Below are 26,524 nucleotides of genomic sequence, written 5' to 3'. Positions count from 1 at the left end.
GTGCTCCTGGACACGGATGTTAAGGACACAAAATCCGTGTCCAGGAGTACGGATTTTGCCAAAATTCCGTGCTCCTGAACACTGAATTGTTTTCCGTGCTCCTGGACACGGAATTGTTTGAAGTGCTTTCTATAGGCTATTTCCACAGTCTTGTGTTTTCTCAGGATTTTTCTAATTTCAAATATTTTGTCTAAAAAAAAACCATTTCTCACTGACAGGTTAGGGGTCTTACACACCAGGGCGGTAAAGCGTCGCGGAACGGCCGCGTTTTTTTACCGGCGTCGGTGAAAATACATTGAAACATATCTGTCCTTACACACCAACCGGCGGTAGTCGAGCGCCAGCGGCGCGGGAGCCGGCTCCGCGCCGCGCTGCATTTGGAAAATAGAACTCGAGCGTATTTTTCACACCGGCGACCGGCGGTGTCTCATTCAAATGAATGGCAAAGTAGCATGCTAGCTTTGGCTGTGGGGATGGTTTTGAATAGGACTGGCCGCGCACGCCGACGCTGTCAGTGTGAAAGGCAGAGAAAAGCACGCCGGCCAAAACTAAGCAGAAAGACCGCGTTTGTCCCGGGACCGTTTCGTTCCGCCTTGGTATGTTTTGGCCCTTAGGGTTAGGGATTGTTTTGGTCTGGGCACAGCTAGTTTTCTTTAACCCTGTGAAACCTGAACCATGAAAGCAATGAGAGAAAATTCTATTTTTTGGAATTTGCTTCAATATTGGTCCCTAAAAAAAAAAAAAAAATGTTTGTTAAGGTCACTGAGATATTTAATGCATCATATATGATGCATCAGGCTTTTAATGAATGAAAATTCCAATTTCATGACCAATGAAAAATGACTTTTAATGCATTTACAACTTTTTTTTAATTTAAAAAAGTTGTCAGACAATTTAATTTGAGGATTATCTTTAAATATTTAGTGAGATCCTGCCATTTTTATAAGCCTATCCTTGTTTTAGCAGGACCATATTTTACATTTCCCACAGCCTGGTTGGGTAATTTTTTAAAATCTATGTAAAAACATAGCTGATCGAATGCTCAACAACCTATTTATGAGTGTAATATAGATCATTATTCATTTTTGATGTGTAAGTTGAATATATGGGTCCATTACTACAATTGGACCATTTCTCCATTCACTTCAATGCATTTTTTACGAGATCATAATTTCAACATTTTGCATTACATTTTCAAAATTGCAAGTAAAACCTGTTTCTTAAGGCAATATCTTTGTCTTGAAGTAAAACAACTTGTCTGTTTTGTTAAACGATCGTCGTGGTATGCCTTGTAAGTTTCCCTATGGAGCAAATGCATTGATGGCTGACTTCCTGCCACCGCCGGATGGTGCTTATATGTTTCATCAGTTTTAGCACGATCTCTCTGCAACACGGTGTAAAAATATAAACTCTTCCTTGATTAATTGCACAAAGCAAGTGTTCAAATTAAAGAATGTAGAGTTATATTTCGGAAACTTGTACACAAACCTTTTGCAATTTGACGATATCTCAGCGTCGGTCAGGGAAACCGCTTCTACTCCATTTTTGCATTTTTCGCCGAGCTGTTATCAACTTGTTGTTGACCGCTGCTCTCTTGTGGCGGTTTCCGTGTACTGCAGGACGTTTGGAAATGACACGCAGGATGTTTTTGAGATGGATTTTTTTTTGTGTCAGCGTGGAGAGGGCTTTGAATTTGATGCATCATAGATGATGCATCCGGCGCGATAGGGTTAATTCATTATATGAGTTTGAAAGCCTAGCAACCAACTGGAAAAGGTATTTCTCAAAAATATGTCTTTAATGACAGGTTAAGGTTAGGGAATGTTTTGGTCAGGGCACAACTTAAATTGCTATAGCATTATTTTGTTTAGGATTAGCATTTGGTATGTATTATCTAATGATAGAGTTAACACAGTGCTGTGGTAATAGCCTATAGAAAGCACTTCCGTGTACCCATCATGGAAAACAATTCCGTGTCCAGGAGCACGGAAAACAATTCCGTGTCCAGGAGCACGGAATTTTGGCCAAATCCGTGCTCCTGGACACGGATTTCATGTCCTTAAGATCCGTGTCCAGGAGCACAGAATTTTTGGAGATCAGGCTGGACATCTTTTTGTGACTTACACTGACTGATATAATCAAGGCTGAATGTATAGTGTCCTATCCTCATATGTAAACCTTTGCTAGTCTGTTTCTCCCTTAATATTCCTGTCAGATTCACACAAATGCAGTTCTGGGGTGCTACCTTGCTAAAGAGGCACACCAAGTATGATTGAAATCTGTGTCAGTCGGGTCCCAAAGTGTCTGATTTCACGTGAAATGACCCTATACCTTTTTCATGGAATTTAGATGCATTGCCCACATTTTTAACTATTTCAATCATTCATTTGTTAATTTTTATACAGTCATAGGAAGAAGTTTGTACACCCTCTGAAATGTCAGTAATTGGTCGTGAAATATGGAAATCACAAGGAGGAACAATTAGAATCTGCTTTAAAGGGACACTGTGCAGGAAATGGTCAAAAAAGGTACTGCAACTATGCTGCTCATTGCAACTGGACTGCCTATTTCCAAATTTGATCTTTACATGAAAGTTTACTAAGTAATAAACAAATATTTTCTAGTATGGTCGAAGTACAGTCATTTTTGCAGCTAAAAATGGCTATTTTTGGAAATTCAAAATGGCGGACCATGGAGAAAATCCCCCTTTTCATGTATGAAAAGTGCAATTTTTCCAGTCATAACGAATACTTAGAATTTGATGGTGGTGGTAAGTATTCGTGAAAAAGGTTACATTAGTGAATGAGCAGCGTGAATTCTGGAAATAAACAACTCAAAATCTCACACAGTGTCCCTTTAACTAATTCCACCCAAACATTTACATGTTATCATATTTCCATTGACCATAACAGGGATTTAAACACTTAGTGGTTTCTTTTGCCTTAAGACATGTAAAAGTTTTTATCTTTTACCTGACATGTTTCGACTGTTCCAGCAGGAGGTGTGACCAACCTGTCATTATTGGCAGGGAGGTCACACCTTCACAACAACATCAGTTGTTTTTAAAGCACGTCACTCATCAACATCACAGTGACCCTCTGATGAAGACGGAAGAAACACCGTCGAAATATGTCAGGTAAAAGATAAAAACTTTTACATGCCTTAAGGCAAAAGAAACCACTAAGTGTTTAAGTTTAACATTTAGACATAATGAACTTAATACATATCATAACAGGGATTCTTAACCACCATAACAGGGATTCTTAACCATTGGGCCGTGGCCCAAAGATGGGCCGTGCTCAGAAACTTTAGGGCCGCGGAATGTTTCAACCTCGCACTGGAGGGTCGCCATGGGCCGTGCAACTGCATAGCTCTACATTATAAAGATGCTGAAGACAGCGTGCATCTTTTTACTCCAGCGCAGTTCTGCTGCTTAAATGACCACGCACCACTGTTTTAGGCCTAGTGGAAGACGTCAAAGACAAGACGGCAATACATAGCAGTGCACGAATGGAGAATGAGAAATTACCAACCGGGTTGAAGTGTAATTTGCCGACGTCTTCTCTCCTCACGTTTAGTCACAAAATAAGCGATTGAAACGTTATGCAAAATGATTCCGTTTACTGACAAAGCAAACCCGTTATCCTTGTGTCCCCAAAAAAAATACTTATTAAGGCCCTAAAGAATTTTTCATGATATAAGGCTACAAAGCTTTCCGTTTTTGACACCCTGCCGTAAGGCTGAATAATTTCTGTTCTCGCGTCGCATCTGCACATCACTAACTAAAACTGTCTTGAATCAGTAGATTCATCACAAATCGCAAACAGAGCTGTCACAGATGTCAAAGAAGCATCCTAATTCATGAATGGCTCTGGCCTGATGCACTGTTAGTGGATTGGGTTTATCAATGAATATAGAAGAGTGAGGTCAATTAATGCAGTTTTTCCAGGCATAGCTTACTACATTAATAGCCTGCTATTTTTTTTAAACATGATTTCATTATAATAATAATAATAATAATAACAATAATATAATTATATATATATATATATATATATATATATATTAGATATTAGATGGGCCCCAGGCCACTCTACATCTTATGGCCCAGGGATTCTTAACCTTTTTGACGTTGAGGCCCATTTTTTTCGGTGCAAACATTGACAGTGACATGACAGTAAGGCATAAGTAAGTACACCCTTGCATTCAATAGGTTTTTTTATATATATATTTTTAGGGGCTTTTATGCCTTTATTTGACAGGACAGTCAAAGATGGTGACAGGAAGCGAATGGGACATTGAGACAGGGGAGGATCGGGAAATGACCCCAGCCGGACTCGAACCGGGGTACCCGGGGTTGGGCATGCAAGCCCAAATGTGGGGGGCTTAGCGCGCTGCGCCACAGCGCCCCCCGCATTCAATAGGTTTTAACCCTCAATTAGTCACAATAACCGTAACTAGACGTGTCCTATAGTTGCAGATCAGATTAACAAAACAATCTGGATGTATCTTGTCTCCCTCATTTTACAAAACTGCCCCTCTTCAGCAAGGCTTCTGAGATGTCTGGAGTGAACAGCTTTCTTGACTTCATGCCATATCATCTGAATTGTTTTTTGTCATGGCTTTGACTGGGCTATTCCAGAATGTGTATTTCATTGTTATGAAGCCATTCTAAAGTTGATTTGCTTAAAAATATGGGTTGTTGTCCCATTTCAGCACCCATCCTCGTGTGCTTCAACTGACAAACTACCTCACGTCTTTTCTGTAAAAATATCTCAATAAACTTCTACTAAAGCAGACTCCATTTGTTCCTTTCTGTGATTTCCGGGAAGATCAGACTATATTTTATGACCAATTTTGACAGAAATGTAAGAAATGTCAAAGGGTGTACAAACTTTTCCTATGACTGTATATTTTGGCCTTCCAACTCCAGAGTTCACATTATTAGAATATTGTCATAAAATCCCAATTTTCTTTAGAAAAAGGTCAGAAACGCCCTTTCACTGTTATTCAAAAATGCAAAGTCTATTTTGCCACCCTTTAACACGGATTGAATTTGCAATAAATTTGCGAGGAACTTATGGTAGTGCAAAGGAAACAATACTGCAAGAACAGAGAAGGATTTATTTAAGTTTTAATTTTAAAGGGGCGTTTGATGCACCCTTGTGTGCATAGCAGTAAAAGCACCACCAACCTTTCTTGCCAGTATTTTCCTCCTCTTCTTCTCCTCCTCTGACCCGTGGTGCGACTGAGCCTTTGTTAGTCTTCTGTGCTGATGGAGCTAAAAGAAGGAAGCGATATCATACCATGTTTTTATCAGTGCAATGCTAACTGTAATATTAAAAAGCAGGGTAATATCATACACATGAACGGCGTGATGTGTTCCATGTACGTTACGCCCCTTTACGGGGGAAAACATTGGGGGAAAAGCCAGTGCAAGTCAATTGGTGGTGTTGGGGAAGAATAAAAGAAAGACAAGGAACCTGTAGACTAGCACTCAACATGCCGAAGACGTGCTGTATTGTCGGCTGTTCAAATAATATAGCCAAAACAGCTGTGGCTGAATCATGGACTGTGTTTATTTAGGCTAGATAGATATATAGATAGATTGTTTATCTGTCCTTTCGGAAAATTGTTCTGTGCCATTTCATGTCAGTGCATCTGATACAATTACAAAGACATTACAAAAGACAAAAACACAAGACAAATACAACACCCACCCTTCCTCTAGGACAAGAAGACGAGTTGACAAAAAACCCAACTTAAAGTGCAGTTATTCAGTACCAAAGTGCAATGTGCTATTCAGTCTTAAAGTTGTCTTATTTAACATGGATATACTAGTAGGTATGAATGATCTGCAGGCTCTGTTTGTCTTAACCCATTGTGTCCTGGAGCGACATATACACTGCATTCAGGTTCTTGAGATTTGAGTTGTTTTATTAAAAATGTGGGTATTTTAGAGCTGAATGAACACATTCTAGTGCAAAATGAAGGATCTAGCTTTTAAATGCATGTTATTTTATGTCTGTATGTGGTTCGGAGGCTGAGATATTTAGGTTTTAATAGGGAGAGGGCACCTTTTCCCAAAAGGGCTTAGGTTAAAATGGGTTCAATGAAGGCATCCTTAACCTCCTACCTGAGGGCAACAACTCATAGCCGATGTAGCATGCAAGTTAATGAGACATTCGGTTTGCTTTCCCCCAAAAAAGGGGCGTAACGCACATTGATGAGCAAAGTACCCGAATGGCCGTTCATGAGTATACCATGTTTTTATTCAAGATTCAAAATTACATTTATGATCTTATTAGGTGTATACGAGAGTAAAAATATAAGATGATAGAGTGGTTTATTTGTCACATACAATGCTATCTCCTAAGTTACAGCTGGCAGTGAAATGAGTCTGGTTAACTCTGTATAATGTGCAGAAAGACTAAAAGACACAAAACACAAAATACACATGTAGATCTACGCTGTAGATAAATAAAACAGTAGATGAAGACTCTTGTGAATTGTACATTGCTGTAAAGATCTACCATCAAGAAAAGCCTTGGAGGTGATGCTGGAAGTAAACAGTTGTGCGTTGTGTGGCAGGTAACTCCTCCGTAGGTGAAAGAGGAGCTTTCAGGTGAGACGAGAGCAACGGAAGTAAGAGTAAGGCTAATCCTATTTACCTCTGTGTTGCATTTTTACACAAAAATGGTGGCTTATGGCGCCTTTGACACTGATATAGTTCCAGGAAGTGTGTATTGAACGCAGACAGTGCAGTAAAGGTAAATATCATTAATTTTAATGTGATCTTTGCTTGTTATGCAATGGTTCTGTGTTAGTTTTTAGCAAAAAGAAAGCTGCTGCCTATTCAGGGTTTCCGCTACATTAATTTCATTGCGGCTGTCCGCCGCACCTTCGTTGTTTCCCGCCACACCTCGGAAAAATTAGGAGCCAAGTGTTATTGTGTAATTTGCCACATAAAAGTATTCGTCTGCGCTTGGCCAGCCTTCCCCTGCCCTCTCTCGTTTCTTACTTAGCCTACTTAGTAACGTGTTACTGTAGTCGGACTACTTTTTCAGGAACAAGTAGTCTAATGCAACTACTATTTCAAAACTAGCAGTCAGATTAAAGTTACTTGTCTAAAACATTATGCATTACTATTTCTGCATTTCGGGAGAACGTAGGCTAGCCTATATTTATTTATTCTTATTTTGCACTATGCAACACTGCTCCTAACTGGTTGCAAAATGCAACACTGTTGATTTTTCATTATTTTCAGGACGCATGTGACATGTAATGCACAATCATTTGTTCAAAATACACAAGGTGGGTAAGATTTTTTTTTTTCATGTGGCATAAAAACGTTTGATTCATCGTCTATAATGTCAAACCAAAGCATCCATAGGCTAATCGCAGTTCTGCACTCATGCGTTGTTTAGCTTTTTGACACCGGCAAAAAAAGGCTGCGGTTAGCGAGACATGCTGCGACAGCAATGGAAGTGATGTTGAGTTGGAAGGTAGAGAACTAATGAACAGATTTTAATCTAGGAAGAGATAGAGAGAACTATTCTTGAAGACCCTTTACATAGAGAGTAGGAATGGCATTTGTTGCGGGAGTACGAGGAGGTGGACGAGTAGGCCAGCATATTGAATTCCAAGTAGGCAGTCAGCTGGATTCGTCAACAAAAGTTCACTCTGACACTGGGGGCTAAGATGCCAATATCTGAGGAAGCATGTCCTTTATAAGAACTTGTTTCAAGAAGGCCGCACCTTGCATATTAAGTGTTTTTTTTTATTGCACATTGAATTTGAAATTTGGGTCAGCACCCTCAGAGGTTTAAATAATTAAGAGTGACGCCTGCTCCAAGAAGAAAATTCACTTTATATCAGTCTACGTAGAACGCAGGTATACGCCGTATACCCACTTCTTAATTTTGCTAATACCCACTTCTAATGTTCAGTATGCTTAAAATTAATTTTCAATATTTAGAATATCTGTTTCATCAACGCCCACTTCTCATGGAAGCCTTGTAATTTAACAACACAGCGATATATTAGACTTTATAACGTTAATTTGGAGATTGCGGCAATCATTCTCCGACGGTAGGTATTTCCAGATATGAACGCCTTTCAGTTGACCACTGGGCTGCTGTCACAGCGGCGCCATATTGAACCGGTATCTTAATTATATGGCCAGCATCAATCAGTTCCAGGCTATACGCACATTATCCTGTAGGTGGTGGTAGCATCAATGCAAAATGTAACGATGCAGGTCAAAGATGACGGCGCCCGGGGTTAGGCTATACCGAAAGGCTGAATAGCCACAATTCAGGTGTCCATTTATCTATGGTTTCATTGCGACCAACCAATCAGACGCGGCTATTCTGCCTCCCTGTCATCGATCCAAAACAAAAATCTAGCATGGAGTGCGTATCGGTAGTTGCTAAAGGTTGCTAAATTGTAAACTCGAGGCATCTACGAAATGTCCTTGTACATCTGGAGTGGGCTGATACGTTCTCATGTTCTCACCATTTGGATCGGATTATACAACTATCATCTCACATCCGTGGGTTCGCGTTTGCAGGGTACACTTTCCAGGGCTGTGACAGGTAAGGTGTTTAATAACAATATGACTTAACCCCTCGTCTAACTTTCACGAACATCTTTATTAGTAGTATTATTATTATTATTATTATTATTATTATTATTATTATAAACTTCAGGTTTACACAACAAAACTTGAGGTGAATGTAAACACCAGTGGGTAGGCCATCATTCGTGACCAGGATCAGTTCCGAAATCTGACCACTAGATGCCAGTAGACACTAGGGAAATACTCCAGGAATCTATTGACATCCAAGAGCAGGTCACATTTTACTCAAGGTGCTTAATTTAAAAAGTAAAATGAATGACGAAGAACTGTTATAGATGGATGGAATAGATTTTACTAGGGCATTAGGGCATGACTATTGAACATCTTTCCGATGGAGAGTTGGAAATTGAGATATTGACTTGCAAATGCAATACATTTTCGTACCATATATAGCCTCTTTGCTCAAGTGCCTTGTACAACAACTCTGATACATGGACGCAAACATTTTTGTCACTTAGATTGGTCGCGAGGGGGTCGCGTCCCGACCGCTTGGTAACCACCGAGCCCATGTCTGGCCGAATATACAGTATACCCACTTCAAAACAGTAGACTACACCACTGCTTTATATGAACTTCCAAATATTTTCACTGAGGAAGTTTGGGATATGGTGATATTGGTGACGCAGACAATTGAAGATATGCGGATTAGACGCACGGCCACACACCATCCAGATCAAAGTAGAGCTGCAGAGCAAGCAGCTGAGCAAGTGGCTGTATCAGAGAAATGTTCCCCGACTTATGATAAAAACTAGCGTCACTGAAGTATACAGTATAAGCATAATGCAAGACAAATTATATTTTTTTTCCCCATTCATTATTATTTTGCAATGGCATCTCCATCATGGCCAGTAATAGCTGGAGTGGTAGAGCATAGGCTACTCCTCCTCCTCCTCCTCCACATCCTAGCCTACTACTACTACTACTACTAATGATAATAATAGTGTAGCGCCGAGCCCCTTGAGTGGACTGTGTGTGTGTGTTACCCCATAGGATTCCCTCTCTACTCTGTCTATCAGTATGTGTGAATAGTGAATGTGTGTGTATCTGTGCACGTGAATGTTGTTCCCCACTCCCTTGTGTGTCTTCTAGAATTTTGTGTGTGCCAATGAGTTTTGGGGTGGGTTTTGATTGGGGGGAGGTGTCCGGGCGGGAATAATTAAGGAATTAGATAGGATGGGTATTGATAAGGGGCGGGGTGATTGACAAGTTATCGATAACGTTCATAACGGTTAGGCAGAGCTGAGAGAAACTAATTTGAGTGTAGACGTGTGCGAGTGTGAGTGTGAGTGCGAGTTTATTTATTGTTTAGTGTAGAGTGTTTGTTGTTTTCCTGGGGGACACCTCCTTTTGCCCGTTTTACACTGTAAAAGGGCAGGGATTAAAGACAACACTACATTGTATCTGCTGCCTCCGACATCCTTTTTGAAGTGGCTACCGCTCGGCGCTACAATATAATACAGTAATAATAATAGTAATAATAATAGGTCTAATAATGATGATGATGATGATGATGTAGGCTTATGACTTTTTATGTGAGAGGCTTTTTATAAGCTGTTTTAAGAAAAGTCACGAAAGACTGTCGTATTTATTTTTTATTAAAAAACATTTTTGATGTTCCGGTTAAATACATGTCCATAGAATAGGCCTATTGGCAGAATTGGTAGTCATTTTAATGTCATGGGGGTGGGGGATCAGCCTCTGCTGAAAGAAACCAAAAGTAATCTAACTTTGTTTTAAAAGCAAGTAGTCAGTAACTTAACTAAGTTAGTTTTTAAAGTAGTAGTCGGAAGTCTGATTACTGTTTCAAAGCAACTATGACAACACTGTTCTTAAATGCACAGCTGTGGTCCAGCCCGGCACATGTAAAGGATTCCTTTTAAAGAAATATAATTTTTGCAACACAACACTGTTTTATGTTATGGGCATTTCTGAGTGACAGTTGGAAATAAAGAGAATAACTGGAAACATGTGTATTGTGATATCACTTGCGTGATATAAATCATTGGTTCCCAACCTGGTGGTCTCCATGGTTGGCGGGGTCCTGACACCGCACCTTCAAGGAAATCCTGGGGTAAACCCTGGAATTATTTGAATCTTTGTGCAGCAAGGGTATTAACAAGGACCAAGAAATTTGAACGTATTTCACCAATCCTAGCCTCCCTCCATTGGTTGCCTGTTCACGTCAGAGCAGACTTTAAAATCTTAGCACCCACTTATTTTTCCGAGCTGCTCACACCCTACATTACACCTCGGTCCCTGCGGTCCATGCATGCTGGACTCCTATCAATCCCTGTGGTGCGGAAGAAGTCAGCTGGCCACAGAGCTTTTGCCTTCCGCGCACTCACATTATGAACAATCTTCCCCTTAATGTTAGACAGGCAGGCTCTATAGTGATCGTTAAATCCAGATTAGAAACATTTTTGCTTTCATCGCATTATAGGCTCTGAAATGCGTTGGTCTTTTGTTAATAATTTTGTCTTTTGTCTTAGGTTCCTATTTCTATTATTTTCTTTTTTGTTCTTTGTCTCTTCTTTTTTTCACTTATGCTTTTTTAGTATTAAGCTTCTTTAAATTACCATAGCCTACTTTTTGATTATTTTCCCATCATTTTTTTTCCCTCATAATTTTCTTTTATTATCTTTTGGAGTGAATTCATTATTTTATTCTATTTCATTTCATTTTTTGTTTTTACAGTGTTTTGAGACCATGTTGTATGGTGATACTGCACATTAAACAATAAATTATTATTCTTCTTCTTATTATTATTATTATTATAATGTCACCAACGGACTTCCTTTACCCCGGTTGTCATAATCGGGGTACATAGACCCAGAGCTGTGGAATTCAGAGGTGTCATGGCACTGACCGTTTTTTGTTCCTCCTGAATCTTCTTCTCCAGGCCGTCTTTTGCGGTTTTCAAAGCCTCTTTTAATTTGGAAGTTATCTGTTGGAGAAAAGAAAATGATGGGTATTTCTTTGCCACATGCAAGACATATTCTTGTTCAAACAGATCGTCAAATCAAGGTGCACTGTGTAATTTCCCCCCGTTTCTTTCTAGATTTCATGCTGCATTTTTACCTTTTTACCTACCTAACAAATTTGACCTTTTTCACAAAGAATTACCACTGACATAAAATTCTAAGAAATTCTAAAAAAAATAAAGGAAAATTGCACTATTCATACATGAATAGATGGATGTTCTCCATGTCTGCCATGTTGAATTTACATAAACTGACATTTTTAGCTGTAAAATTTACTGTATTTTGGTCATGCTAGTAAATATGTTAGTAAGTTTATTATTTACTAAATACTCATGGCAGCACAATTTCACTTTTCATCACAGTGGCAATACCTACTCTGGCCACCATTGTACACAGTGCACCTTTATAACACATGTCCTAGTTCTGACAATGTATAACCCTTAACTCAAATGTGTCACATAAGTAGGAGAGATATGTCTTTGCTTCCGGAGGAAAATAGGTTTTACCTTGAACTGGGCCTTCTCCGCCACTGTGTTAAACAACAACACGTCTTTGAATAATCTGAAATCAACACAAAAGATAGATACCTATTATTTTGTCGCCTCCAAGAATTAGCATGATCAGACAATGTTTTTTTAGTCTAGGGCATAGTGGGGAAACCATTTTCATTCAAAGGCCACTTCAAATTTTATGAAGTCCTCCAAGGGCAGTAACTATGAACATAAACCAGGATCCCCCCACTGCACTTTACGTCAATATTGAAGGTGGTCACCTTTACAACAGACCCCACCTTCACTAGGCTCCCTGAAAATATAACTTAATTATATTGCAAATGACATTTCTAAGACGCCTTAACAAAACATGTCATATTTCATGTGAAACTGCATAACACTAAAATTATACAGGGGGCCGGATAAGACGGACTCAAAGTCTCCCCACCCCAGTTGTTACCACAAGCATGTATTGCAAGTAAACATAAATTCTGGTGGTTACATCATAAATACTGCCGTACAAAGGCAAAGTGCGGTAACTATGCCAATATTGAAACTGAGAAAAATTCCTTCAAAGTCTTGGTATTAGTTTGGATATTGTTAAGGCAAATTTGACACAGCATTATCTCTAAAACGTGACATATTTGGACCATAAGGCTTTGTCACACCCTAAAAGAGGTGTAATGAAAACCACTTTCAGTGTAAACTCAACCTTGTCAAAATATGTAGATACTGCACGTTGTCTTTGTAAAACAGTGTGGTTTTACCGGTACTTGGAAGTGCGAGGAAGTAACCCCGTTTCTCTTGAAGGGAATATTCATACATAAATTCTGATGCATCATTGTCATACCGTTAGTTTGAAAAAGAGGGTAACACTTAACTTGACACCGGCATCATATGTATGACATGACTGTTATAACAGTGTCGTAACACAGATCTGGACGTGTTATAAACATTGTCAATGCCACAGACATTCAGTTATGTTAAAGACAGCCCAAACAATGTCAACTTTTCATGACCATAAAACGTTTGACATAATGGCATGATGTTCATGACTAATGCATGTGTCATGAAAATTGTTTTGGCACTTTTTGTGACATGATTTTGCATATGATTCCGACATCAAGTTAAGTGTAAAAAAAGACAGCTATTTGGTCTTACGGTCCCTGCAGAAGTTGCGTGACTGTCGGCATTCCTGTCTTGCACGCCTCACTCGAGAGGATGGACTGCAGCACAGACACTGAAGAAAATGAAGTAACAATATTATTAACCCTTTCACGTGATTAGAATGTGGACAAATTCGCCAGAATTTAATCCACAATGCTTGGCATTTTGCATAGCTCTAGCTTTCTTGCAAGCTAGCCCCTTCAAAAAGCAACACTATGTTTACAAGAATATGTACAAAAAACTGGAATATACCGCAATGAATAGCTTCCTCACTGGTTACCACGACGAGAGTTGTCAGTCAGATAACAATAACATATCCACATGTCAACAACTGACAAGGAAATTTCTTTCAGGGTTCACCCAATCACAAGTCTGAGCTTCAGTTTCCTGCATACCTGTCAACTTTGAGCTTCCAAAATTCGGGAAAACCGAATTTCCCACATTTCAAGCCAAAATCCAGCAAAGTTTTCTAAAGGCCAAATTTTGACAGTCAACAGGATGACAGAGACGGATGACGGATGACGGATGACAGAGACGGTGTGTTCTACTCTGCTTTTCACAACAGCGCACGTGCAAAGACAGATCCTAAAATCCCTCAGCACACATTTTACAGCGTGGTGGAGAAACAATGCAATGAAAACAAAACAATGAAATGAGCGCAATGAGTTTCTTCTTGTTTTGTCGCACAAGTCGTCTGTTCATGCAAAACTTCGTGCTGGTAGGCTACAGGTTGTGATTAGGTTAATCGCATGATTTGCTGTTCCGAGGCCGTTTTATGCGTTGCATGAACTGACGGTTTCTGAGGAAAAGAGTGGGCGCACAAACGCTACGGAGCTCGAGGGTGACAGCTCGTATTTTCAAGGAACTTCAATTCTTGGTGGCATCTGGCATACAGTCTTCTGGCAGGTAGCTCGATAAGCAAGACCCTCTGTCTCTCTCCTCAAGAGGGGGTGTGGCTCATTGGTCAGGGCCGTGGGTAGCCTGTAATTAGCCTACTGGACCGACTGTGTTTTTTGATAATGTGAAAAATCCGGGATATTTCCGGGAAACTTTTCAAATCGGGAAATGAGTCAAAATTAGGAAGTTTCCCGGGAAATAAGGGATGGTTGACAGGTCCTGTCCCGATCGCTCTCACGCCCATCTCCCTTGACTCCCACTGAGGCTCGGCCCTCTGAAATAAAAAATATCTGGGCAATAACCATGAAGTGTTTAGCATTTTGCCATTGACTAAGCACATATTCACACATGCCATTGCAGAGCTCTAGAGTGCGACCAATTTGGTCGCACATGCGCCATAATATTTTAAGTGTGACTAAAAAAAATCGGAGGTCGCACTGGTGCGACCAGCCTTTCGGGAAAAAAAAACGTGCAACTCTGAAAGTCCACTTGGGTTCTGTCTGCGCTCAATGTCGAGGTTTAAACAAATCAGAATTAAGGAAGGGCGGAAACTTCATCTGGTTGGTCGTGGTCCAGTATGTGTGTGAGCGTGCGCGTGCGTGTCTAGTCTACCTGCTGCCAGTACTAAAAGGTAAACAAGCCAGGAGAACATATCGGAGCTAGTGCTAGATCTAACGCTTGGTGAGTCAGAATGACAAGAACTTTGGAAAACTTTTCGTGAAGTTAAAACTAAGGTCATTTTGTCCCAAAGCTGTTTTTGAGTCCCTCCTATTCCATCATTAAAAGTCTGAGTGCCCTACTTTTTTTGGAATACACTGTACAGTTCCCAAATATGATGGAAATTATAATTAAATCAATTATAACTCCCAAAGCATACATAGTTTCCAATATCTGGAACCCCAAAATGGCAAGATTCTTCATCACGCTTTTCACAAATCCAGTTTTTAAGGCTTAATATAGCCAAAAATAATCAAGGCATGCTATTTGTAAGTACATCATCTGGTAGACAGGGTCATATTGAGGGGCCATGGCGATTTTTAGGCCTGTGTCTTCCTTCAAACTAAAACCAGAAGTGTCAAAATCTGCTTGTAAATTTTGTATGCAATTCACAGGCTTGAAAAGTGGGCATGGCACCCCAACTTTGGAGGGCTTCATTTCCGCAACTGCTGGACGTAGGGTGCTAATACTTGGTATTCTTTCAATTGACATCAAAAAGGTACCTGTGTGTGAGATATCGGGTACATCGGAGAGGGTCACGTGGGGAAGGCGTGTGAATTGACATGGAATGACCCAAAGGCATATAGCCTACTACAAAATTTAGACTGCTAGGTTGGCAAATAGCCTACATTTCCATTGTGGAATATTATACATAGGTTATCTACACAGTACATATGCAAATTATTATAATTATTTTATTAAATTAATAAAATATTTTTATTTATTATTTATTTTGTTTATTATTTATTATTATTATTTTTGGGTTTCGCGCTATGCGATTAATCACGATTAATCACAGAAAGTCATCGAGTTAATGCGATTAAAGATTTTCATGTTTGCCCACCCCTAGTTGAAATACATACATACATACATACATAAATACATACTCACTCAAAATGCGACCAATTGGTCGCCAATGTACAGCCCTGGATATCGTGACAACACTATATAATCATAAAGTCACTGCTGAGCGTGACCTCACCTACAGATGTGAAGGGAGCTGGAGACAGATGGTCGACAGGTATGTGTGTGTGTGTGTGTGTGTGTGTGTGTGTGTGTGTGTGTGTGTGTGTGTGTGTGTGTGTGTGTGTGTGTGTGTGTGTGTGTGTGTGTGTGTGTGTGTCCTTTTGTGAGTGACCTCAACTACAGATGTGACGGGAGCTGGGGACATATGGTCAACAGGTGTGTGTGTGTGTGTGTGTGTGTGTGTGTGTGTGTGTGTGTGTGTGTGTGTGTGTGTGTGTGTGTGTGTGTGTGTGTGTGTGTGTGTGTGTGTGTGTGTGTGTGTGTGTGTCCTAACCGACAGATGTGAAGGGAGCTGGGGGCAGATGGTCGACAGGAATGGCATCTGGTGGGCGTCCGTAGGTCATTTCAAACAGCAGGTGACCAAATGAGTAGACGTCAACAGCCTCCATCATCTAGACCAACAAAATTATTAATGATTAAAGGCCTGCATCACCTAACACCTCAAATATATGTGGTGCTGCTCAAAGGGTTAAAGGCGCTTATAAATGATCACATACAATAGACAAGACAGGGCAAGACAAGTAACATGAGAAGTGAAATTAACCCATTAATTCTGGATGCTGCCTACAGGTATGTGCAACATTGATCCAGACATGGACGCAGTATTCAGGCTCATGAGATTTGAGGATTTTTTTTCACATTCAAAAATGTGGGCATGTTACAGCTGAATGAACACATTCTAATGCAACTTTAACTTACTTCATGTTTTTATGTGCTTTGGTAGCTGAGATATTTAGGCTACTCTTTATAGGCCTGAGGACACCTTTTCCCAAAAAAAGGACTTGGGCATTTAGCAGGTGTTTTTAGCAGGTTTCTCAAAGGTACAGTGTGTGAGATTTTTAGTTGTTCATTTCCAGAATTCATGCTGCCCATTCACTAACGTTACCTTTTTCCTGAATACTTACCACCACCATCAAATTCTAAGTATGTTCAAGTAAGTTCATTATGACTAGAAAAAAAACACTTTTCATACATGAAAAGGGGAATCTTCTCCATGGTCCGCCATTTTGAATTTCCAGAAATAGCCATTTTTAGCAGCAAAAATGACTGTACTTGGACCTTACTAGAAAATATTAGTTTATTACGTGGTAAACTTTCATGTAAAGATCCAGTTTGGCAATAGGCAGCCCAGTTTCAATGAGCAGCATAGTTGCAGTACCTTTTTTGACCATTTCCTGCACAGTGTACGTTTAAAGCTCTCCAATGCAGCTTTCGGATGTAAACAGAGCCGTGTACACTAGGGATTCTTAACCTTTTCGACGTCGAGGCCCATTTTTTCTAGTGCACAGTGTCCCGAGGCTCATATTACCCATGTATATATTATTATATTATATTACTATATTAGGCTATATTATATTATGTTATGTTATGTTATGTTATATTATATTATATTATACTATATTATGACAACATAATAGTCTTGTAATATTGATATAAATTATAAATGAATAGGTTATTACTGGAGATTTTTTTCCACAAGGAATATCCCCTATAATATCCCCTATATTATCTCATTTAATCTCACTCATCAAATCCACTCACAGTTTAGCAGGTCAGAGTCATTCACGCATTTGAATGCCTCTCTGACAGCGCAAAGTTTTGTGTGACAGCTCTTGATTTGCGCTTTGTAATGAATCTGCTGATCGTAAATATATTAATTACAAGGCGCTTTTTTTAAGTGGAAACGCAGCGCGGGAACAACAGAAATTCCACAGCCGGACGGAAACATTTCCAGTATATAGCAATATTCGTGAAAGGACTGTCATGTTGGGGACACTTGGACAAGTATAAGGGATACAGATTCAGTAACTACAATTATTTTGAGTAGCCTAACTGTTGAACACCTATTTCTAACTACTAAAACATGAGGATATTAGGACACAGAAGACGTCGCCAAATCAGCTGAGAACCGTAACTGGTTGGCAATTTATCTTTTTTCAAATAGCCCACTGCAAAGGGTGTTACGAACACAGGCTGTGTTACAGTCTTGTTCTTAATGAATCTCGCCCCAACAACAAAAACGCGGGGTCTGGTCATTGCGTTATGGGTTTGGGTAGGTAGATAGGTAGATAGGTAGATAGATAGATAGATAGATAGATAGATAGATAGATAGATAGATAGATAGATAGATAGATAGATAGATAGATAGATAGATAGATAGATAGATAGATAGATAGATAAAATAGGTTTTTAAATTACATCATGATAGAGCAGTGGTTCTCATCATAAGTTTCCCCAACAACTGACCTAATCAAAACCCTTAGTAGCTCCTATTAAAAAATAAAATAAACTAATGCCCCCCAATGGCAACTAAGCACCCCCTCCTCTCAGCAGTCTCCTTCTTAACACCCCCTCAACACTTGCTTGGTTGTGATCTCATTTGCATATTTAATCATCATATTTCAGACAACTTGCAATAGGCCTACAAAAAAAAACTTTGTCATAGTTTGAATTAGCTACTGAAATTTTACTCAAACTGCTCAAACTTTCCATTCACCTAGTATCTGTTATATATTGTCTCCCTGTGGAAAATCAGTAGGAAGGAAAGCTCCAACTTTGACCTTTTAGAGTATTTTCCACTAAATATAAACAGGTACATTTTTAATATGATATACTAGGGATTACACTTGGAATGATTATGCTTACTGTTGTAATTTGTCCCGTGTCAAATGCTACTGACTGGCCTAGGCTTCTCTCTTTCCCTCTCCCTCTCCCTCTCGTGCGCATAGATACGGCCTGCAGATTGATGCATGATGTTGGATGCCTCGCGTAGCCTACATGCGCTTCTTCACCTGGTTTATTACCTGGTAGCTACTTAGCCTTTTCCCCCTGTAGCGCACTCACTCGTCAAAACTCTACTACCAGTTGGATTCACTCGGGCAAAAATCAGATGTCATTTGCATCGTTTATAATTCGTACACAATAGGGGAGACCGGGGTAAGATGAGCCACTTTTTACATTTTTCGTCACAGCTAAGCGATGAAGGCGTATTTGGCGGGGTAAGATGAGCCACTGCTTGGGGTAAATTGAGCCCAGTCAAAAATCTCAGCTAAACAAGTTTTATTTATTAAAACAAATGTAACTAATGAATCTATGAAACAAAACAACTAAAGCAACAGCACTATGCCAAAAAATACGTATTGTGGGCCCTTACATCTTTGTTTGAATACCATGGCGAACAATACAGAGTGCAATGCAGAAAAAAAGTTAATATTATTGTTTGAATTGGCTGAAACACGCATAAAGTCATTCATCTCAACTCACCTTGGTATGATATGAAAGATATTATCTGGTTATGCTGAAATATCATAACATGGTGTTCAACCATTATACATTCCATTAGGATAAGAGGCTCATTTTACCCCATCTCGAAAGGGTCATCTTACCCCGATACCAAAATTATGTAAACAAATGCTCATAAAATTATCATAAAAGTGCAAAAAGACTTAAAATACCACTCATATAGTAGCTTATTAAGTAACATTTCAGGCACGATGAGACCAGAAATTGTTCTATTTTTGTTTTGTCTATATCATCCATGTTTTGAATATACATGGAATTCACTTTAAGAGCAAAAAAACACATTTTCACAAATATCTCTCTCGCCAAATTTGGCACATGCTTCACTTTTTCACAGGTGTTAGAAAAGAATTTCCACCACCTTAGAATGTGGTGACATGTTAAAATTTATTCATCTTTTTCGAGAAAAAGGGGGTGGCTCATCTTACCTCGTGGCTCATCTTACCCCGGTCTCCCGAGCGAACGGAAACTGAAATAATTCTACTGTTGACGTGAATGGACATTTCAAACCATTAACCAAAACAGCAGAATACGAGGAACACGTGTAACCAAGCTTTCATTAACGGAGCTCTTTTGAGAAGAAACACTTTTTCACGAAGGCAGAGAAGCTGCGTCAAATTATCAGGAAAAACAACTGTCTCTGTTAGGCTACATCCACTCACTCCTCATCGAAATGCTTGCGTCCCGTTTGTTGTTGTCATACAAGAAAAGGCCTGCCGAATCATGATCTTAAATAGCATGCAATTGTGCATAACTTTACAGCAAAATTAATATTAGAGCAGAGAGCAGTTAGGCCATTTCATCATGAGAGGTGTGGGGTACCTGTTCGCTAACCATGCAGATTTCCACAGTCAAGTCCAAAGACGGCACATACAGCTCCAGGCCTTTTTATTAGAATACCATGAAAAAGTTGATTTATTTCCATAATTCCATCAATAATGTTAAACTGTCATGGATTGTAGATTCATGGCCCAGTTTTTTAACTATTCCAATCATTATTTTTTTTCTTTTTATATACGTTGGCCTTCCAGCTCAAAAAACCCATGAATTGGGGAATTCGCATTATTAGAATATTGTTATAAAATCACATTTTTCTTCATCAAAATTCGGGTCACATTATATCAGTTGAAATTTGGTACTTTCTACATAATATGCAATGGTCAATACTTGGTTAGGACATTCTCTGTCTTCATAATGGCCATGATGCGTTTAACATTGAAGTCAATGGAAAAACAGTGCATGGCAGTTATGGAAGCCCAGATATCCTTGATGCTTTGCTGTCAGCTGTTCTTGTTTGTTGACCTGGTACCCCACACTTCACTCTTCAAAATACCCTGTACATTTCCATGCCACGTTTTGGCGCTAACTCACCAGTTTAATTCTAAATAACCAGAAATGAATCCCCATTGAAAATGAATGGGGTTTAATTTCTGTTGAGTTAGAATTAAACTGGTGAGTTAACACCAAAACGTGGCATGGAAATCTTCGGGTATATTGAAGAGGGAAGTGTGGGACACCAGGTCAGCTATACAAAAACAGCTGACGGCAAAGCATCAAGGATATCTGGCCTTCCATTACTCCCATGCACTGTTTCTGCCATTGACTTCAATGTTTAACGCATCATGGCCGTTATTATTAATAATATTAAGACAGAGAGAGTCCTAACCAAGTATTGAACATTGCATGTTGTGTAGAAAGTACCAAAGTTCAACTGATTTGATGTGCACTGATGTGAAACAAATTTTGATGAAGAAAATTGTGATTTTATTACAATATTCTAATGATGTGAATTCCTTAATTCATGGTTTTTTTGAGCTGGAAGACCAAAATGTGTAAAAATAAACAATTTAATGATTGGAATAGTTAAAAAACTGGGCCATGAATCTACAATCCATGACAGTTTAACATTATTGATGGAATTATGGAAATAAATCAACTTTTTCATGGTATTCTAATAAAAAGGCCTGGAGCTGTATCTGCATTTGGGAAGGGGGAAATAGTCGGACACAACTCTCACACACCTCTCTGGGAAACGTTATCTGTGACCGATCGTCTGGACATTTTCATATTATGAGAAAGTAACTCGCCAGCCCAGCCGACCGAAGACCTTTGCGCTGTTTTTCAAAGTATGAAGGAAGGGCGAGACTCAGATTGGGCTCGTTCTTCTTATTGGCTGTGCTGACAAATACCAATGCTGTGATTGGTCAAACGTCGTTGTCAGTTGTGGCCACTGACTTATAGGTTGTGGCATCTCTCCTGTCATTACAACAGTGGGAACTATATGAAATTTTCTGCGGTAGCGTAGGCCCGGAAGGTGGCAAGTTTGCATGCCTGAGACTTGTTCCCTGTAGATACCCCTGTTTTTATTACACATTTCCAGTAACTATATATTACATGACAAAAACGGGGAGACAAAGGACTACTGCTTTTTTGTTGTAGCAGTAATGAAGAGTTCGAAGTTGAGGAGACAAGCCGCGTTTTCATATTGTGGTGTTGAAAGTGAAAGTGGATATTTATCTGAAGCCCAGGCAATCACAAGAAGGCTACAGTTCACGCTAGGGCTGTGCAATATATCAAATTTATATCGCAATATGAATATTGCTGTCAAACGATATCAGATTTCGTAATATCAAAACATTTTTTGTTGTTGTTTGACTATACTGCCAAAAGGTACGCTTTGCTAGCCTGGTCCTGACCATCCAATAATACTACCATTTCATTTCGTACTCATGGTCTGGAGGTTGTTTGATCATCTGACACGATTGCAGGAAGTGGGAAGGACATTTTCGGAAAAATCAGGATAAGTTGTTGAACAAAGATGTCCGACGTCTATCTTTGGCGATGTAGGCCCGTTTAACAGACATGTCTGACAGAACATCCTACCGTAGGATAAAATTACAATATAGACCGTTTATCAGAACACCGGCCAAAATCCTACCGCTCAACATCGCTCCACAGAAAACAGTTACCAGACGTAGTGCTGAGCCAAGTCTCTTGCCGGAAGTACGTAGGATGGTGTGCGAGGCTAAGGCTATCCTACATGCAATACATTCCCCTCCACTCGAGCCATTGCAAGCACAGAGCAGACTTGCTTACCAACACTCATGCAGAGAACACCACTGTAAAATGATGGTTCACGCCAGCCGGCTGGCAATTGCACAGCTACTGCACGGCTTCCAGATGGAACAGAAAAAACTGTATGGCTCCTATTGTACAGACCCAGCCATTTAGATTTGCCTCTGTTTCCCTGACTGTCCCTTCACAGTCCCTTGGCAGATCCCCGCAGAGAAATCGCTGTGGGTGCGGCCGGCTTAATTGTTATTGAAATTTAGTCTACGCCCCGCAAGGAAGTTGCCAAACTTGCATGTTATGTCTTTTTTGGCCACGGGGAGGCGCAGTGAATTACCGGGCGCCATGGGGAAGAGTGGGGACGGATGCAACCCTTTACCTTTCCTTGTACAGATATCTCAGAGACTATTAGAAAGGCAAACTTTATATATTTTCTGCAGTGAAATCTGCAGTCTTGCAACTGCCACATATTGCAACCATCCCCCTCCCCCAAGGCGCCCGGAAATATGTAATTGTCCAGCTGTTTAACAATAAATGTAATGGCAGATGGACACCAATAGCCTACAGATTTCTGTGTTTTTTATATTTATTTTGAGAGAAGGTGTTGGTTTTAAAGATGTGACATTTACGCACTTTGTGTTGGAACTGCCTGTGCATCGCGAGGCACGGAGACACTTTTGAGACCACACACACTTCGGAATCGCAAAGTTAAAAAGGACTATAGCCTACCATAGTTTAAGAAATGGACTGATTGCATTTGATGTAGGCTAATATTTCACGAAGGGGTTACCATCTGATTCTATGCATTGTGAGTTTTTAGATCTTGTATTGTATTTAAAGTATAGGACGGCGTCATCACCACTAACCCCCATCCCTCCCGCGCGCGCTCTGGGAAAAATGACATCTCAGTGCAGTTTCATCAAGCATTCTATAACTAATATTACGTCAGCAGCACAGTTGCTTTTGACTTGGAATACAACCAGTAGTCTAATTTATTGGGCACAGTTTGCTCCACGAACACACAGCGCAGACTTCACCAGCCGTGGACACTCCCCTGGGTAGCACCCACAGGGATTTTGTTATAGCCTACTGTAGTAACTTCTGCATTTGAGTGCTCGCGGTTTGGCTGGCCTTGTTGTAGCAAATGTTTTCATGCTTTCGCGAAGTCAACTCTCTACTTTTCACAAGTAGTCACAAGTGGGAGTTGATAGTAGATGCATTAATGACTCTAAATAAGCTACTGTATAGCCTAATGGCCATACATGTAGACAAATCCCCCCTCTTATTTATCCATCAAGACCAAATTCTCTGTCTTTTGCTCACAAAATTCTACGACTTTCGTGGTTCACTGTAGACTTAATATCTCGCACTGCCATAGTTCACTAAAGAGGAAAAGGGCAAGCTGGGTGTTGTCTTTACAAACACAGTGTAATACGCAACATGCACGTCTTTTTTTGGCTTCGTGATAAGACATTGTCCAGAGAGAGAATGGATGTGAACTGGAGCACGTTTTCGATAGGCAGACGGTAATTTGACAATATTTAGTTGTAGGGGCTATATTAATGCGGATGAAAATAACGCTGCCTAATAGACTATCCTATAATCGACCTCACCGTTTGTCCGATTTTGGGCAGCTCTTTACTGGCGATTTCATGCTGATTTATGAATGTGGGCAGGCGGAGCATTTCGCTCTCCCTCTCCCCCTCCGCTCCAAAGTCAATCTCCACTCACCACACATCGGCACATGCATGAATCGAACAATCTTGACACATTTGTAAAAGCCTTATAAGTCTGAAGTTCATGTATGTGCTTCACCTTCCGATTTTTGCCCAGGTTTTTTGTCTCGCAGAGGTTGTTCAGGCAATGGATACAAATGAAGAGTTCTTTTCCAAAATGAGATATATCCACGTGCGTGGATATATCTCATTTTGGAAAAGAGCTCTTCATGTGCCGGACCGCAGCATTTAATAAGAGAGAGGGTTAAATGGACGTTTCTCACACGTGTGCGCTGTTTTTCTACTTGTTTTAAGCGCATATGCGGACCCTTTCCTGTATGTAGCCAGCTGTTTTCTGGACTGAGGTGACAACTACAAATGCCCTCCCACCTCCTGCCTAGTTAGCACAAACCAATCAGAGTCCGCCATGGATCCGACGCGGTCCTCAACCCAACTGAACATGTTTAAAGTTTAAAGAGAGAGAGAGGTCTTTATGAATAAAGGAGGGGGATTTGTCTATGGGCATTAGGCTATAGCTTATTTAGAGTTGTTAATGCATCTACTATCAACTCCCACTTGTGACTACTTGTAAAAAGTAGAGAGTTGACTTTGCGAAAGCATGAAAACATTCTCAAATGCAGAAGTTACAGTATAACAAAATCCCTCTGGCTGCTACCCCGGGGGAGTGTCCACGGCTGGTGAAGTCTGCGCTGTGTGTTCGTGGAGCAAACTGTGCCCAATGAATTAGACTAGAGAGAGAGAGAGAGAGAGAGAGAGAGAGAGAGAGAGAGAGAGAGAGAGAGAGAGAGAGAGAGAGAGAGAGACGCTTCCCGCTTCTCCACTCTGTAGAAAGGGCAAGGCGATGTCTCCAAATGTTAGACAAATGCCATTTTAGTGAAGTAGGGAAGAATGGAATGGAATTATGACCAAAATGTTCCACCTCGGTTTCACCTGACCATAACACATCTGTGTTTTTGGAAAATTTACCTCACCAAAATTTAACTTTTTGGTCATAATTCAAAAGGGTATGTTTGGCGCAAAATATCACCGCAATAACACCATACCTAACGTGAAGTATGGTGGTGGCAGCATTGTTCTTTTGTGCTGTTTTTCTTCAGCTGTAACTGGGGCATTCATTAGGGAGGAGGGAATTATGAACATTTCCACAGGGGCCGTGGTAGTGGCACAAAATCTTCGCCCCCCTGGTAGAAAGGTGAAGATGCAGAGGAACTAATCTTTCAGAACGACAATTTCTCTAAGCACACGCCTAAGTCTACAAAAGAATGGCTTCAGCAGAATAATATTGAGGTTTTGGAATGGCCCAGACAAGCCAAAGGTGCTGCAACTACAGTAAGTATTAATTTAAGGGGGTGTATATTTATGCAACCACGTTAATTGAAGTTTTTTTATTTTCTATTGTTTTCATTTAAAGCTTTATGCTTGTTTCTAAATTGCGTTGTACAGGTTAATAGTTTAGATTGAAGATGGAAAAAGCTGTGAATTTATTTGTCTTTCTGTCATTCTTTTACATCACAAAAACCTGCCATTTGAGGAGGGGTGTGTAGACTTTTTGAAGGCACTGTATGTGGATAGTTTTTCGTTTGGTAAAATTGCATTGAACTTGTGTTCAAACATTAGGCTACATTTAGGCTAAAGCACGGGAAGGCTATCCTCGTCTTACAGTTTCTAACATTATTTTGTGTGATGCGTACACACTTTGGTTCTATTTGAGTGGGGGAGGGAGGGCGCAACAATAGCCTTCAGAGCGAGAGAGGGGGAAGGGTTTTTTTTTTACCCGTAAGCGAACGGACAAGAATTTGCATTCATGGCCTTGGTTTTTTGATAGGCCCTCTCCTCCCCCATCGTGTGTTAAGTGGTCAAATGAGACCCACACCCACACACACGCACGCGCAGAAACATTTCCAGATCATGATTCCTGACGATACAAGCGACATCACAATTCTGTTGCCCCGCCACCACGCGCTGTCTGCCTGTATTTGCTTTTGACAATGACAGCTGATAAACTAGCTTCCAACGATTTCGCTTATCCCCGTATTGTCGCAGCCATTTAGCCTAAAAAAACATGTTACAGCCTATTTGGTCATACCGTTGAACACATTTCACAGAAGCCTAATTCCCATGAACACTCCTTATTAAGAAAGCATGACAGAGAGCAAGACGAGTCGGGAATGATTGGTTTTTTTTCTGAATCTTTCAGATTAAAATTATTTATTTTGTTTAGTCCGCACGAAAGACGAGCTCCCTATTTTAAAGCGCTATTTTTAGAACATCGTGATGTACGCCACAAATAGACCAATCGACCTCAAATTTAGACACTACAATGTTGATTTCTGCCTTCGATTTTCATCAGTTAAGAAATCTAGCGTCGGATTAACACATTCTTAAGGTAGTAAAGCGAGTTGCCTCCATGTTTGTTTTCCAGAATCACCCGGGTAGAGAGCTCACGTGCAGCATTCTGGGTAATTGAGTTTCACGTTATTCATGCACAAAATGCGTGTT

The 26,524-nt window shown here is 40.1% G+C and overlaps 1 protein-coding gene across 6 annotated transcripts in view; it reads right to left on the bottom strand.

Moving 5' to 3' along the window:
• Window positions 1-26,524, bottom strand: part of pxk (PX domain containing serine/threonine kinase) — a 157,106-nt gene that overhangs the window by 43,839 nt on the left and 86,743 nt on the right. For all 6 annotated transcript variants that reach the window (XM_063216184.1, XM_063216185.1, XM_063216186.1 and 3 more), the window contains exons 11-15: window positions 16,195-16,312; window positions 13,275-13,353; window positions 12,129-12,183; window positions 11,508-11,585; window positions 5,195-5,281 (exon numbers count right to left, since the gene is read on the bottom strand). In XM_063216184.1, coding sequence (XP_063072254.1) covers window positions 5,195-5,281; window positions 11,508-11,585; window positions 12,129-12,183; window positions 13,275-13,353; window positions 16,195-16,312 — 417 coding nt within the window. The remainder of the gene's footprint in view (window positions 1-5,194; window positions 5,282-11,507; window positions 11,586-12,128; window positions 12,184-13,274; window positions 13,354-16,194; window positions 16,313-26,524) is intronic.

Source organism: Engraulis encrasicolus, chromosome 14 (genome assembly GCF_034702125.1).
Source record: "Engraulis encrasicolus isolate BLACKSEA-1 chromosome 14, IST_EnEncr_1.0, whole genome shotgun sequence".
In the NCBI taxonomy this organism is placed as follows: Eukaryota; Metazoa; Chordata; class Actinopteri; order Clupeiformes; family Engraulidae; genus Engraulis; species Engraulis encrasicolus.
Note: the sequence above shows the minus strand (reverse complement) of the source record. Positions and strands in the feature narration are given on the sequence as shown.